Source organism: Sorex araneus, chromosome X (genome assembly GCF_027595985.1).
Source record: "Sorex araneus isolate mSorAra2 chromosome X, mSorAra2.pri, whole genome shotgun sequence".
In the NCBI taxonomy this organism is placed as follows: Eukaryota; Metazoa; Chordata; class Mammalia; order Eulipotyphla; family Soricidae; genus Sorex; species Sorex araneus.
The window spans coordinates 352,632,721-352,648,242 of record NC_073313.1 but is presented as its reverse complement, the minus strand read 5'-3'; the positions used below and the strand labels follow the sequence as shown (position 1 = coordinate 352,648,242).

Sequence of the window (15,522 nt, the reverse complement as noted above, 5' to 3'; positions counted from 1 at the left end):
GCCTGAGAGACAGCACAGCAGGTATTATAGCCTGCGCTGTATGCCGCTGACCCACGTTTGACTCTCAGCACCCCATATGGTCTCCAGATCATTCAGGAGTGGTCCCTGAGTGCAGAGCCAGGAGCAAGCCCTGAACACTGCTGAGTGTGGCCCCAAAACAACAGAATATATAGGTTAAGGATTCTGTGAAGATAAAGAGATGATCACAAGGAACAGAATGATGGGGCTATATAGTAAGAATTACAAGTCATTTGACACATTTAAACATTATATTTAAGAAAACTGGGTTATCCTTATCATTTGCAATTCATCTCTTACCTATCTATTTAGTATAACATGTTGTTCATCTTCTGATATAAATAAAAGGTAAAAGGTTTTCTTTTTTTTTTCTTTTGCTTTTTGGGTCACACCCAGCGATGCTCAGGGGTTGCTCCTGGCTTTGCACTCAGGAACTGCTCCTGGCAGTGATTGGGGAACCATATGGGATGCTGGGATCCAACCTGGGTTGGCTGGATGCAAGGCAAATGCCCTACCCGCTGTACTATGGCTCTGGCCCCTAAAAGGTTTTCTTGAAGAAAGCTCAGTGCACTGCTAAGAGGCGTGGCATTGTTCCCTTCCAGTTGATTCTGACTGGCACTCTTTGGACCTGTAATAGTCTCTTCCAAAGGGGAATACTCTGAGCTATTATTTTCTCAACCATCCGTTTGAACCCGTTTACTCTTTTTCTTTTTCTGGAAATCCTATCCTTCTAAGGTTATTTTTCCTGATAGTAATAATAGCTCTTTTTAATTTTGGTTTGTTTTGGGACCACACCTAGCAGTGCTCAGGGATCACTTCTGGTGAGGCTCAGGGAACTGTATGGGGTACCAGGGAGCAAACCCTGGTTGGCCCTGTTCAAGGCAAATGCCCTATGCACTGTGCTACAACTCTGGTCTCAATATCTCTTCATTATTTTTTATTATTAATTAATTAATTTATTTATTTTTGCTTTTTTTGGGTCACACCTGGCCATGCACAGGAGTCACTCCTGGCTCTGAACTCAGGAACAGCCCCTGGCGGTGCTCAGGGAACCATATGGGATGCTGGGAATTGAACCCGGGTCGGCTGCATGCAAGGCAAACACCCTACCCGCTGTGCTATAACTCCAGCCCCTCACTATTTTTTAAAATCAGTTTCTTTTCAATTGTATCTTCTTTATTGCCAGAGTTGTGTACTTTGTCTTCAAGGTCACTGATTTAATTTGTTTCATTCATGCTTGCTACTACTATATTTTGTGGTTCCTTTGCTTTTGCTTGAATGAGTGGTTTTATTTTTCCTATCAGAATCTCTTCAAGCTGACTCTGAATGATTCTTTCATGTTTACCCATGAAAATATTGCTTTGCCAAAGTCTTTTTCCAGCAGCTTAGAAAGATCTGAAGCAGTTGTGATTTTTTTTGGACTTTTGTCACAATGCACCGTTGTGGTGCTGAATTCTCCCATATTTTATTTGTTTTGTTAATTCTGGTGATGCAGGGGAACTAAGGATGAAGCTCTGAGATGCTGTCAACAGTGATCTGCTTCTTGGGTTCACAGGATCCATGGATCCAGCTAGCTTGTGACTATTGATTTCTAACAGCCAACAATGCGCCTTTACCAGCTATAAAGGAGCTGGCTGGTGAAGCAGGGGAGAAATGAAGGGTGTCATTTAGATCGGAATCTAATCCTTAGCTCAGAGTTGCCCCCAAGTGTCTGAGTTCCTGTCTTAAGAAGTCCTGATTGGCAGCTAGGAGAGCTCATGTCCTGTGTCCTGATGGCGGCTGTTAAGTTCCCATTCACATGTCTGCTCTGGGTGTCCTATGTACCGTCAACTGACTGTCCGCCGATGGTGTTCCTCCTGAAGGATGACCTCAGCCCCTTTTTCACTTCGTGTGACCTGTGACCATTCTCCCGGTTACTCAGGCCTGCATCCATGTGGGACCAAGAACTTGGGCCCTTTCTCCTTTCTGGGTAGCCCACAATCCAAGACCAGTCCGATCACTGTGGGGTAGCTTTAAGCACATGCATGGCTTGCCTTTCACTGGCCTTTCTCCCCTTGCCTTCAGCCTGTCGCGGTGGGCTCCGCTGCCAGCTTCGCAGAAAACCTCCCATTTCCCCGTCTGCTCTGAGTTTCCCACTGGCTCGCCGGGAGCCTCCCATGGCTCACGGTCCGCCTTGGACTCAGGCTGTGGCTCCATGGGTCCCACATGCCGCCTCTATTTTTGAAGCACTCTTGTCTCAGACCCATGAGGATACAGGGCTGCTCTGATAAGATCAAGGTGGGATGGTGTCAGGGACTGAATCATGTTGAATGTGTTGATCTCTGCGGCCCTAAACTAGATCACATAACCATACAGTGACCGTATTACACAGCGTGTAAGCTTTCATGGAAGGTAGTATAAGCAACAAATACAGCAATTCTGGTTACCTTCGGAAGGTAATCACAGCCAAGCAGTACTGCAAGTCCAACTAGAGCATCTCTATCCAAGCCGAGTTCACTCTGGATGGATGATATTGTGTAACAGTCGACGTGTGGGTCCTAGAAGAAAGTACAGACCGGGCTTAGGGCTGACCAGAGGATAAGGTACTTGGTGACCTGAATTCGATCCCTGACACCACATATGGTCCTCCGAGCACTGTGAGGAGTGATTCCTCAGCACAAGACCTGCAGTAAGACCCAAGTACAGCCAAGTGCGGCCCCACGCCCCTTCTACCCCCAAAAGATCTCACATGGCCAAGTTACGGAGCTGGAGTGAGAGCATAGCAGGGAAGACGCCTGTCTTACATGGGACCAAACCAAGCCCAACCCCTGGCACCACATATGGTTCTCTGAGCATCACCAAAAGTAAGCTCTGAGCACAGCTGGGTATGGCCCAAGAACCCAAATAAATAGTAACTGCTTAGAGTTTAAGAGTTTGCTTTAAGGGTCACAGTGCAGCTTTTTATGTGGGAGGCCTGGATTTAACCCCTGGCGCCAGGAGTAATTCTCGGGGCACCCAAGCCCCAAGGAGCCCTTGAGCACTGCTGGGTAGGGTCACCCGCCCAAACAAAATAAAACAAAAACAATCACTTATGCACTAAGCAGCACCACCAAAAATAGCCTGCCGATCTTTTCTTCAAGTGCTTACTTACTTTGTAAGGGTTTAAACAGGAGAAGTTTCCAGACTACCAGACTTTTCAAAATCTAACCCTTTGATATCCAAAAATAAAGTTGCTCATTTCAAAAGTGGCTTTAAAAATAAACTCCAGCACACCCGAACTCCAGCAGAGCAAGCGCCTGGCTCCACCACTCCTGAACTTTGCACATTGCCAGGCTGTTCCAGGGGCACAGCAAACCCACGGAGACTTCTAGAAGCCCACCAAGCTCAGTGAGCAAAACTAAGAACACAGCGGGCTCAAACAGCACCAACCAGCTCAGTCAATCCTCTCTGACTTTAGTAACACCACCGTGAGGCTGTTCAAGGAGATCAAAGAAACAATAGCAACAAAGGTAGTCCGCAAAGCCAGCAGTGCAGAAGAAAGGATGAGGGCTGAAAGGAGAAAACTAAAAGCAGGACTGAAGCACATCATTAGGGGATTTAAAAACCTCAACAGAGGAACCAGAGTAATAATATAGTAAGGTGTTTTCCTTACATGCAGTCAACCCAGGTTTGATCTCTGTCACCCTGTATGGTCCCCCCGGAGACCATCAGGAGTGATCTCTGAGCACAGAGCCAGGAGTAAACCCTGAGCACAGCCAGTTATGGCCCCCAAACAAGACCATACAACAAAAAAGCCCTCCAAACTAAAAAACAACAACAACAACGACAACTCTGAACAGTAGGTTAACAGCAGCTGAGCAAAAGATCAAGAACCTTCAAGATAAGATGAAAAAAACACGAGAAAATAACTAATGGTGGGAAAATAGTCTGAAAATAGCAGAGAACTTTGAGATGAGTTCAAGAGGAGCAATATAAGAATCACCTGAATTCCCGAGACTAGGAAGGTGATCTTTTTTGTTTGTCTTTTTGATTTTGGGCCACACTCAGTGATGTTCAGGATTATTTCTGGCTTGGCGCTCAGGAACTACTCCTAATGGTGCTCAGGGGACCATATGGGATGCATGGGATCAAATACTGGTTGGCTGTGTGCATGGCAAGTGCCCCACCAGCTGTACTATCGCACCAGTTCCAGGAAGGGAAATTGAATGAAGAAATGATATTTAAAGACATCATAGATGGGACTGGAGCGATAGCACAGCAGGTAGGGCGTTTGCCTTGCATGAGGCAGATTTGGGTTCAATTCCCAGCATCCCATATGGTCCCCTGAGTACTGCCAGGAGTAATTCCTGAGTGCAGAGCTAGGAGCAACCCCTGTGCATCACCAGGTGTGACCCAAAAAGAAAAAAAATTTCCTCAACTTGATGATTACGAGCACCAAGATCGAATTGGTCCAAAGGGCCCCAGGGAAAAACAGACCCAACTAGGAAATCTCCTAGATATATTGTACTCAGGGGGAAAACATTCCAAAGATAGAGAGTATTGAAAGCAGCAAGATCAGTAAAGCAGCTTACATAAAGGAGATGGCATAAAGTTCACAGTCGATCTATCAGAGGAGGTTGGTCTATGAGCCAGAAGGGAATGGAGGGATACAATATAAAAACTCAATGAAATAGAACATCGTACCAGGAATACTCTGTCCAGCTAGTCTATCATTCAGATTTGAAGGAAGGATACAAAACTTCTGAGATAGGCAACAACTTAGGGAATTCATAGCCTTGAAATCTGTTTAACCAAAATCTGTAAAGGAGCTTCGTTTTAAAGAATAGGATAAATTTCTCAGCACATGGCACTGAGTCTGGCATTCACTCATGGTGCTAATGGTTGCTCTCTGCTAGATTTAGGATGGTATACTTATTCATAGTTTGCTAAGGGATTTACTTTTTCAATAATGAATAACTCATTCATCATTTCAATAATGAATAACTTTTTCAATATTGAATGTGCTATGTCTCAGTCTTTTCAATATTCCCTAAGATTAAACTTTGTACTTTTTTTTTAAGGGGGGGTCACACCCTGCGATGCACAAGAGTTACTCCTGGCTCTGCACTTTATAGGCCTAATTAGATTTTCCCCTTTAAATTTTCTTAATTTTCTTAACTCTTACTGAATTTTGCAGTTGTAGGTTCTACATATTTAATGTAAATTCTAAAATATATTAGAGAAGAATTGAAAACTTTATTAATTACAGGGAAGACAGGATTATTACCAAGTACAGAATAAAAATTAATGCAACATGTTTTAGGCACCAGAAAACTTATTTACGTAAATGAGTAGCACTGTTGTCCAGTTGCTCATCGATTTGCTCAAGCGGGCACCAGTAACGTCTCCAATGTGAGACTTGTTACTGTTTTTGGCATATCAAATATGCCACGGTTAGCTTGCCAGGCTCTGCTGTGTGGGCGGGATACTCTCTGTAGCTTGCCAGGCTTTCTGAGAGGGATGAGGAAATCGAACCCGGATTGGCCGTGTGCTAGGTAAATGCCCTACCCACTGTGTTATAGGTACTATATTTTCTTGTATTAAATAATTTTAGTTTCTTTTTTTACATAGGTTAATATCATGGCAATCATCATCACAAATCGACTTTTATGGACTTATTATCTGATAACTGCATTTGCCATTTACTAAGTTTACTCGGAGCAAGTAACATAAAATAAATTTGTTTTCTCCCTGCTAAAGGGCAGACTGGGAGGATGGAGAAGAGAAACTGGGGATATTGGTGGAGTTAGGGCACACTGGTGGTGGAATTGGTGCTGGAACACTGCATGCCTGAAACAACCATATTATGAATAATTATGAATAAATCGTATTATGAGTAATTCATGGTGTTTTAATAAACACATTTTAAAAAAACAAGGAAGGGGTGGGAAGCATGCCTGGGATGAAGGAAGCGGTGGGGGCAAGGGAAATGAGGAAGGTTGGAAGTAACATAAGAACACTGGTAAAGGGTTTTGGTCACTACGGGGGAGATGAGTTGTAATAACTGTGTACATCAAAATCATACATTTTAGCACTATTACAAACATGTAACCCAGATGATAGTTAAAAAATGACAGAAATCAGTTTTCTCTTTATTTTTTGTCTACAGAAGTACATTTTCATCTCATAAGATAAAACTGTAAAATGTATAGCATAAAAAGGAAGTATCTACTATAATAATATCTAAAGTTAGCTATTATTAACAGCATGAATGCATAGCCTTCCAAAAAACGATATTTCACAAGGACATATAAACCTATATTATTAACTACATTTTAAAGTAAAAATCAGGGGCCGGAGTGATAGCACAGCGGGTAGGGCGTTTGCCTTGCACGAGGCCGACCCGGGTTCGATCCCTGGCATCCCATATGGTCCCCCAAGCACCGCCAGGAGTAACCCCTGAGCATTGCTGGGTGTGACCCAAAAAGCAAAAATAAATAAATAAATAAAGTAAAAATCAGATGATATAAAACTACTATTTGTTCAAGTTTTTTTGGCCTACTAATATTTCTGAATGTCTTTAATGTCAATACATGCTTTTTTAAATGACTATTAACTATAATACTATGTGAACTTTGAGAAAATGTTTCTAAATGGGGACCTTATCTGGCAAAACTTTAGCTCTCCTGGTTTCAACCCACCACATGATAATAGTTTGTTGTTTTTAATAGTTACAACCAAAATATTCCTTGGAAGTACCTTATTTTTTTTTCCTTTTTGTGGGTCACACCAAGCGATGCTCAGGGGTTACTCCTGGCTTTGCACACAGGAATTACTCCTGGTGGTGCTTGCGGGACCATTTGGGATGCTGGGAATCAAACCTGGGTTGGCTGCATGCAAGGCAAATGCCCTATCTCCTATACTACCACTCCAGCCCCAGGAAGTACCTTTCTAGCTGAAACTATTTAATCATTTCCTACCAAGAGCTATTTATGTGAGTTTTCCAATTATTGGAATTAGTAACAATTTTGAAATTAGGACCCTGTACACTGCATATCTTTTTTCATAGACAGACGTAATTTTGATAATGACTTACTGAAAGTGGAAATTCTGGGTCAGGGCACTATCTTTCACAATTTTCACAAATGTTATTAAAAATAACTCAGAATGAAGTTTAGAATTAAGTCAAGTTCTTAGGGAGAGAAATCCACCATTCAAAGAGAATAATCCACGTGGCAATATTTTTATAACGGTATTTTATTTATTAAGATAGCCTGTGCAGACAATGTGGGATAAAAACAAAGGGAAAGATACCTTGATATTCATAGTGAAGTTCCTGTAAACAGTGTGGGCCCCGTAGAGGAAAGCGTCTCCGTCATTGGTGATGCAGCCATCGACACGCCCACTGGCATTGAGGAAAGCACACATGGCCTCGGCCTCTCCATCTGCCTGCACCCAGGGAATTCCTAAGCACTCCAGCATGTCACAACACTGAAGCGAAAAGGTAAGTGCAAAAATTAAAAGAACAATTTCATCCCAATATATTTATATTTCAAAGATTAACAGTAGCTCTTTAGGTGTTCTATATAAAAGTCAAGGTATTTCAGAAACAAGTAGGGCTTTCAACATTGACTATTTCATGACATTAAAGATTGATCGTGGGGCCGGAGAGACAGTACAGCAGGTAGGGTGCTCGCCGTGTGCACAACCTGCCTGATTCAGTCCCCAGCACTGCATATTATCCATTAAGCACTGGCATCGGGAATGACTCAGCCCTGAGCACTGCTGGGTGCATCTAAACACAAACGACAACAACAAAAAAACTGCTAAAATTTAAGGTGTGATGATAGAAATTATATTGTGATTATATTTGTTACTCACCAATCAGGAATTTTTAGACAAAAAAGTAATAAAATATTCTCTCTGGGGGAGAACAGGGCCGAGATGGCAGAAAACAGAGTAATTTTTCAGGTTTCTGGGTCATATCCAGGGGAACTTGAGGACTGTTGTGATGCCAGGGATCAAAGTGGAGTTGGTTGCTTTCATGGCAAGCAGCTAATCCCCTGTACTATCTCTCTGGCCCTAAAATTTTAAAATGTAAATTAAAAAACTATCCATGTTAAATTTTTTAAAAATTGCTTTTTAAAATAAGTAATGACTGCTCATTACTTTGTTCAATGCTATTTGAAGATTCTGAAAGTAGCACAAACACTGCTGGGTGTGCCCCCACCAAAGTACAAAATCAAATAAAATACCAAAATTCCTTATCTATTCATATTGCCCTCTTATTTATAGTAAGTACTAGATGTGGCTGAATAACCAGTTATCACTGTATCACTGTCATCCCATTCATCAATTTGCTCAAGTGGGCGCCAGTAATGTCTCCGTTCGTCCTAGCCCTGAGATTTTAGCAGCAGCCTCTCTTTACTTGTCCTTCCCAATGGTGCCACATTGGAGGCTCTTTCAGGGTCAGGGGAATGAGACCCATCATTATTACTGTTTTTGGCATATCGGATATGCCACGGGGAGCTTGCCAGGTTCTGCCATACAGGCAGGATACTCTCGGTAGCTGGCCGGGTTCTCCGAGAGGAAGAACTAGACAATAAAAGGTCTTCGGGAGCTTTGTTTTATAGTCTCTGGATCTTGGCCTTGATGGGAGTACACAGCACCTGGGGTAGTTTGTGGGTGTGACTCCCTAGCTACTGGAAAATGCGGGATGTGGGTGGAGGAGGCCCAGTCCCGATCTGAACAACCAGTTATATAGTGTAAAATGTATGTTTTAATTCAAATCAAGAGTACCGAACTATAGTTGAATGCTTACCTCTCTTAAGACTGATTTAAAGTGTGATCTCCCTGTTTTCTGAGTCCGTTGCTTTCCTGAAGATCCATAACGAATCTGATTCCTCTTGCTCATAACATCAGCCTTTAATTTTGGGGGTTCCCCTTCCATAACAAACACCAGTTTCACATTCATAAGTGTTAAATATGAGATACGAAAAAATAAATTCCTGAATATAAAAATTAAAAATACATAAATTATATATGACAGCAAAATCAACATAAACATCCAACATAATGCCAATTATCAAGCACTGTCCACTGTCCTCTGGATGTTTATTGATTTGCTCGAGTGGGCACCAGTAATGTCTCCACTGTGAGACTTGTTGTTACTGTTTTTGGCATATCGAATATGCCACGGGGAGCTTGCCAGGCTCTCCGAGAGAGATGGAGGAATCAAACCCAGGTCAGCCACGTGCAAGGCAAACTCCCTACCCACTGTGCTTTATATCTCCAGCCCTGCCAATTATTAAAAATACCACCAAAAATAACTATTGACAAAAATTTCATATTAAGTGAGCTAAAAAAAGCAATGACTATTATAAAGTAAGGCAAGTTAGGATTGTTTTAAATTTTTACTTATTTATTTTTTTTTTACTTTGGGGAGCCCCACCTGGCGGTGCTCATGGCAGAGAACATCACCTTGTGTGGTGCTAAGGATTGAACTGGGACCCGCTGTGTGCAAGGCAAGTGTCTTACCCTTGTACTAGCTCTTCAGCCCTGATTTAGGACTGTTTTGTTTTGTGGCAGTGATTCGGAGAAGGAGGTTCAAGAACAGAGGGAGGAAAATAGTGACCAATGTGGCTTCAGCAGGACAGAGGAGAGATGATCTGGCATACACTGAGGACGTGCCTCTGGAGTCTGAGAAAAGTCTGTGAACACAAAGTCTATACTGGAAGTGGCTGGTAAGACTTTTGTGGATTGGCAGTGGGGAGGGGGAAGTTAGAGAGAAAAAAAAAAACAGCTCCCAAACTTCTGGCTTTTAGTCACTGGACTATCTGAGTGAATATTTCAGGTGCACAGCTAGAAATAAGAGTCTGAAGTTCAAGGGATAAGGAGTATCAAATTTGTGAGTCAATGTAAAAGTGACCGATCTAGACATGTTAATATAAAATTATCTAAAACTATAAAAGAACAAAAATGAAGTGAGAACAAAACCAAGCTTGTAACACAGCAACATACATATTCTAAGAACTTTTGTCATACCTGAGGTGGGGTTTCACGACTGTTCCCATCATTTTTTTGACTGACTGTGCTTCGCATACCCAGAGACTCAGATCAACTGCAATGGTTTTTCCACTAAGACTATGTAAGTGGGTGTGTTGCTTAACAGGCTCCAGAATTTGCCACAAATCAGTCACTCCCATTCTGGTTATTATATGATGTCATCTGAAACAACTGAAAAAATTGTTAAGACACAGAAGCTCAGGACAGGAATTCACCATCATAAATTAGTTCAGGATAATTCATCAATAGAGTTTCCTCTCATCCTTTAGTCAGTTCATTTTTAGTCAACCAAGAATATTCTGAACATTAAAATGCTAGTAACTAACAAGTTCCGAAAATGCTGATGCAAGTATTTAAAAAAAACTTTTTTTTTTTTTTTTTTTTTAGTGTTTGAGTCACATCCAGTGATGCTCAGGGGTCACTCCTGGTTCTGCACTCAGGAATTACTCCTGGTGATGCCTGGGGAATATATATATATGCATATATATATACATATACATATATATACACATATATATGTATATATATGCATAGGTATATGTATTTATATATAAAACTAGTGAACAATGTGACTTCAGTAGGACAGATAAGAAATGATCTGGCATGCAAAAATATATATATATTTATTTATACATAATATGCCTGATATGCCCAGGGTCAAAACTGGATCTGCCACGTGCAAGGAAAGTACCCTACCTACCCACTGTGCTATCTCTCTGCCCCCCAAGTTTTGGTAGTTTATAGTATGTTAAATGTCCCCTTTAAAATTCACTCATGACAACAAATAGCTATTTCTCTATAACACAGGAAAAATATTTAAATTTAATATAAACCAAATGTCAATAGTACCCTACCCCTTCTCATTCTTTCCTCAAAACACTTCCCAACATGGTTTCATTTATATTGCAAGAACGTGAAAAAGAAAAACAGTACCCCAAATGGTGATAATTTACGTTCAACTAATAATTAGAAGGGCTAAAATATACATAAGTGGATAGAAAATCCAGAAATAATGTCTTCTTGAAAAGTCCCCTACCTTACTGACATACCTCCTGAGAAGAATTTTTGGTAGAAAAAAAATTAAATACAAAAGAGTCATATGCACGCCACCAACTACTATTAAGTGACTGAAGAAAAAAAAAATCTTCTAATATGAGGAAATACAAATGAATGAAAGCAAGAAAGTGGGTAGCAAAATAAAAGAAAAAAACATGAGGTTAATGAAAAATTGTGATGAAAAAGTGGGGAGGCAGAAAATGGAGAGCTGAAGGAGTATTGAATTCTCACTTTTTAAATTGCAAGGTCACATTTTCAATGAGGAAAAATGCTTTAGATGGGAAAACAAAAGGAATTACCAGTAGTTCCACTATCTAAAAAAACAAACAAAAATAAAACCCACTATTCACTGTATCACTGTCATCCTGTTGCTCAGGGCACCAGTAAAGCCTCCATTGTGAAACTTCTAGTTACTGTTTTGGGCATATCTAATACGTGATGGGAAGCTTGAAACCCACTATTAAGTTCTTTTATATGCTTATGACATGAAAAAAAAAACACACCCAGAATTGGCTGAAACTCTGCTACTGTAACCTGCTTTAAAAGAAAAATCTACGAATTTAAATGAAAAGAAGGTACTAGATAGTTAACTGTGGTTCACCACAAATATCTTCAATTTCAAGTCACAGAAGTCATGGCTGAATGTGATAGTGACATCGTTTTTTGTGTTAATTTTACATCTTTGGTAAGACAAGAGGTATTACCTGGAAGATGGAAAAGAAAGGCAAAATATATTTTCCAAGGCATTATTATGCAAGTACAGACTACATGTAAAATTCAGATATGAAGTTTGATGGAAAGTTCTTGCTGAGTTTGGTTTACTTTTTTTTGTTTGTTTTTTCTTCTTTTTGGGTCACACCTGGTGATGCACAGGGGTTACTCCTGGCTCATGCACTCAGGAATCACTCCTGTCAGTCAGTGCTCAGGGGACCATATGGGATGCTGGGAATTGAACCCAGATCGGCGGTGTGCAAGGCAAGCGCCCTATCCACTGTGCTATCGCTCCAGCCCCACGTTTACTTTTTTAAAAAAATTGTAACTCATCCTGAATACTGAAATAGATTTATATAAATTTTGTAATTTTTTTCCCTGGAGACATTATCTTAACACAATTTACCTTTGGAATTTAAGATATACTTTTATGTCACAGATATTTGCAGTGACATTCACTGTAACATTATACAAAAATATGGGAGAAACAAATTTCTTTCAAAGGATAGAACTTTATATAGTTTACATAAGTTTATATAGTTATTAAATGCAAAGAAGGGATGGATTTCTATGTACTGCTAGGTGGGGATGGGGAGAAAGTTCTTTTTGCCAAATCTTCTGTTTTTGGTTCACAATTGGTGGTGCTCGGGGGCTACAACTAGTTTTATAGGGGAGGGGGTCACTCATGACAGTGTTCCAGGGGCCATATGAGATCTGGGGATTTCACCTGGGCTTCTAGCATGCAAAGCATGTGCTCAAGCTCTTGGACCTTGCTAAAACTTTTAAAGAACGATATGCATGCATTACTTTTCAAACAATAGAAGTTTGTAAAGAAGTAATCCTAACTGTAATGCAGTGGCTCGAAGAATGAAGAATAAGCTAACAGTCTTTAGATGGTGTCTGTCTCACCTGAATATTAAGTAATCAAAGATGGCTGCAGTTCAAGGGTCAAATTAAAATGCAAAGCTCAGAAAATAGCTTTTGAAGGAATGAGTGCTTCATAGTTTCTAATTTCTTTCTGGGACGAGTTGTAGTGTCTTAGGGAAGGCAGGCGCCTTTCCCCCTCTGTTCATTGCTACTCTGAAGGCCAATCCTTCCTTTCCTCTCCAATGTTTCACTGTCAGCTGGGAGTTTAGATTCAGTGTAGATTGTCACCTAGTGCAGTGTTCCTCTGATAGCACAAGCAAATGTATATTTATATTTAAGGCTATGGTTGAAGTTGTATTTCTTTTGGTTTTGCAGAAAAAATTAAAGAAACACTGGTGAGGTATATTCTTTTATTTTTTTTTAAATTAAAACAATATAAAACAAAACTGTTAATGTGGTCTGGCACTCAGTGAGGTAGATTCTTGATTTACAAACTATATTTAGGATCATTCTGCAAAACATTAATGAAATATTATTCCCCAAGAGAGCAACAACTAAAACAAAATAAGTCTGGAATGGATTCTATTAATACATGAAGATACCAGGGAGAGTAAAGACAGAGGGTGGGGAGGGGACCTCTCTTTTATTTGCCTTTTACAATTCCCAATACCTCAGAACACAGAGTGGGGTCACTCCCGCCACAGAAACAAAAACAGCCCCTGAGCATGGAGCATGGCCAGTGTCCTTCCCCCAACCTCAGAACAGTTTCTGAGGGCCACACCCAGCCGTGCTCAGGGCTTACTGCTGGCTCTGCATTCAGGGATCACTCCTTCTGGACACGGGAAGCCAGAGGTCAAACCCAGGTTAGCACTGCCCTACCCACTGGACTACTGTTTGGCCCTCCAAAACAGTTTTTAAAATAGACATCACTGAGGTATTTCTTCATCTTGACATTTTCAACCCCATTCACAAAAATTACTATAATAGTCACAGGACCCTCTTTTACAACCAAAAATGAACTAGGGGAAGAGGAGGTCCAGTATATGACAATGTTTTTCAGCTTCATTGGGTATTTAATAAATAAGCAAAGAAAGAGCACAACCGGTTAACATGTTACCTCTGGTAGAAAAAAAATTGAATACGAAAGTTATAGGCCCTTCACCAATAACTATAAAGTGACTGAAGCAAAAAAAAAATACTTAGAGGGTTTGGAGTAGGCATAAAAACTATAAAATAAGACACACAGGAACATAACCTTTTAGTATGTTAGAGGTAGACTACACCGAAAGGACATTACTAGTGAATTCAATTTGAAGAGCATAAGGTAGGAACTTTTATTTAGCCTAAAAATGTTTATCCCACATCATATGACAAACCCCGAGTTCTTGACAAAGACACTTAATCTCTTAATCTTCACATAGATGATAAATATGCTCTTGATTCCACTAGCTGTCCTCAAACTGTCTTATTCCTAATCTTTCTGAAATGCCAGCTTGCTTGGCTAAGAAGCCAGCAGTGGTTCTTGATTCTCCTCTTTACCTGGCTCTTCAATAGCAGCTTGATCAGTGTCTCCGACCTTCAAAACATATCCTAAGGCCTGGGATATGGCTCCAGCAGAGACCCTCTGTTGGTTCCTGGCACCACGGAGGAATGATTGAGCATCACTGGGAGCGAGCCCTGGTCTGGACCAGCCCGAGTACTCTGGGTGTGAGCCAACAGTCAAAGCCAAAAAACATGCCGTTGGAAAAATCATTCGTAAAAGCAGACTACAAAAAAATGACCTCAATAGTTCTGAAAGGACAAAATGATGTGAAAAACAATTTTTTTTGACAATGCCGTAACATCTTAGTTATCTATTTCCATCATCTACTGTTTCTATTTCTTATCACTTTCCTTGCATCAGTCTTTCCTCTAAAGTGACATTAAGTAACAGCAGACTGTAAAAGCACATGAAATTCCAAAAAAGCACAGGGCGAAATAGTTTTTAAGATGTTCAAGTATGACAACAAAGAGAGAACAGATGGTTCTTTCATGAGGTCATGATCAAACTGATGGGGTTACTTGGAAACAGTTCAGCAGTAAATAAATTGAAAAAAATCCTTACACATATCAAGTTCACCGTAGTCATAATTTTGTATTACTTTTTATTTTTGTGTTTTAGAATACTAGAATCTTTCTTTTAAAATTTAAAAGCACGGTACCACTGTCACTGTCATCCTGTTGCTCATCGATTTGCTCAAGCAGGCACCAGTAACGTCTCCGTTGTGAGACTTGTTGTGACTGTTTTTGGCATATCGAATGCGCCACGGGTAGCTTGCCAGGCTCTGCTGTGCAGGCGAGATACTCTCGGTAGCTTGCCGGGCTCTCTGAGAGGGACAGAGGAATCGAACCCGGGTCGGCCGCAGTGCAATGTATACAGCAAAAATGGGAAAATCCCACTGTTCTAAAATAACTAGTCTCACTTTATAGACTTCTGTCCAAATATTTCCAACAGGATAATTTGAAGACACCATTTCTACACCATTTTACAGTTTTGATCTGGCCTGGATCAAATGGATGCTGGGTTAATTCTGATGCAAATGTATTCACTTTGTAGAAGAGAAAAAAAAGATTTGGCTACATTTAAAATAGAACAATTCATCATAATTTGATTGATAACTCAACTTAGAGTAACACATTTGAGATTTAAAAAGAGGCACCTTGTATACACTTGGTGCCATGTAATTATTTTCTAATTTTATTTGTCTTATTGTCAACCTGAACCATTTATTTCTAGCTACCTTTTTTCTTCCCTGTAGTGTCATTTAATAAAAACCTAATATTAAGAAAAATATTTATAGTAATCCT

General features: G+C 40.4%; 1 protein-coding gene across 1 annotated transcript in view; it reads right to left on the bottom strand.

Annotated features, from left to right (window-relative positions):
• GEN1 (GEN1 Holliday junction 5' flap endonuclease) overlaps positions 1–15,522 on the bottom strand; it is a 33,038-nt gene that overhangs the window by 14,073 nt on the left and 3,443 nt on the right. The window contains 4 exon segments of the mRNA XM_055122135.1: positions 2,445–2,555; positions 7,291–7,467; positions 8,798–8,984; positions 10,021–10,212. Coding sequence (XP_054978110.1) covers positions 2,445–2,555; positions 7,291–7,467; positions 8,798–8,984; positions 10,021–10,181 — 636 coding nt within the window. The 5' untranslated portion in view covers positions 10,182–10,212.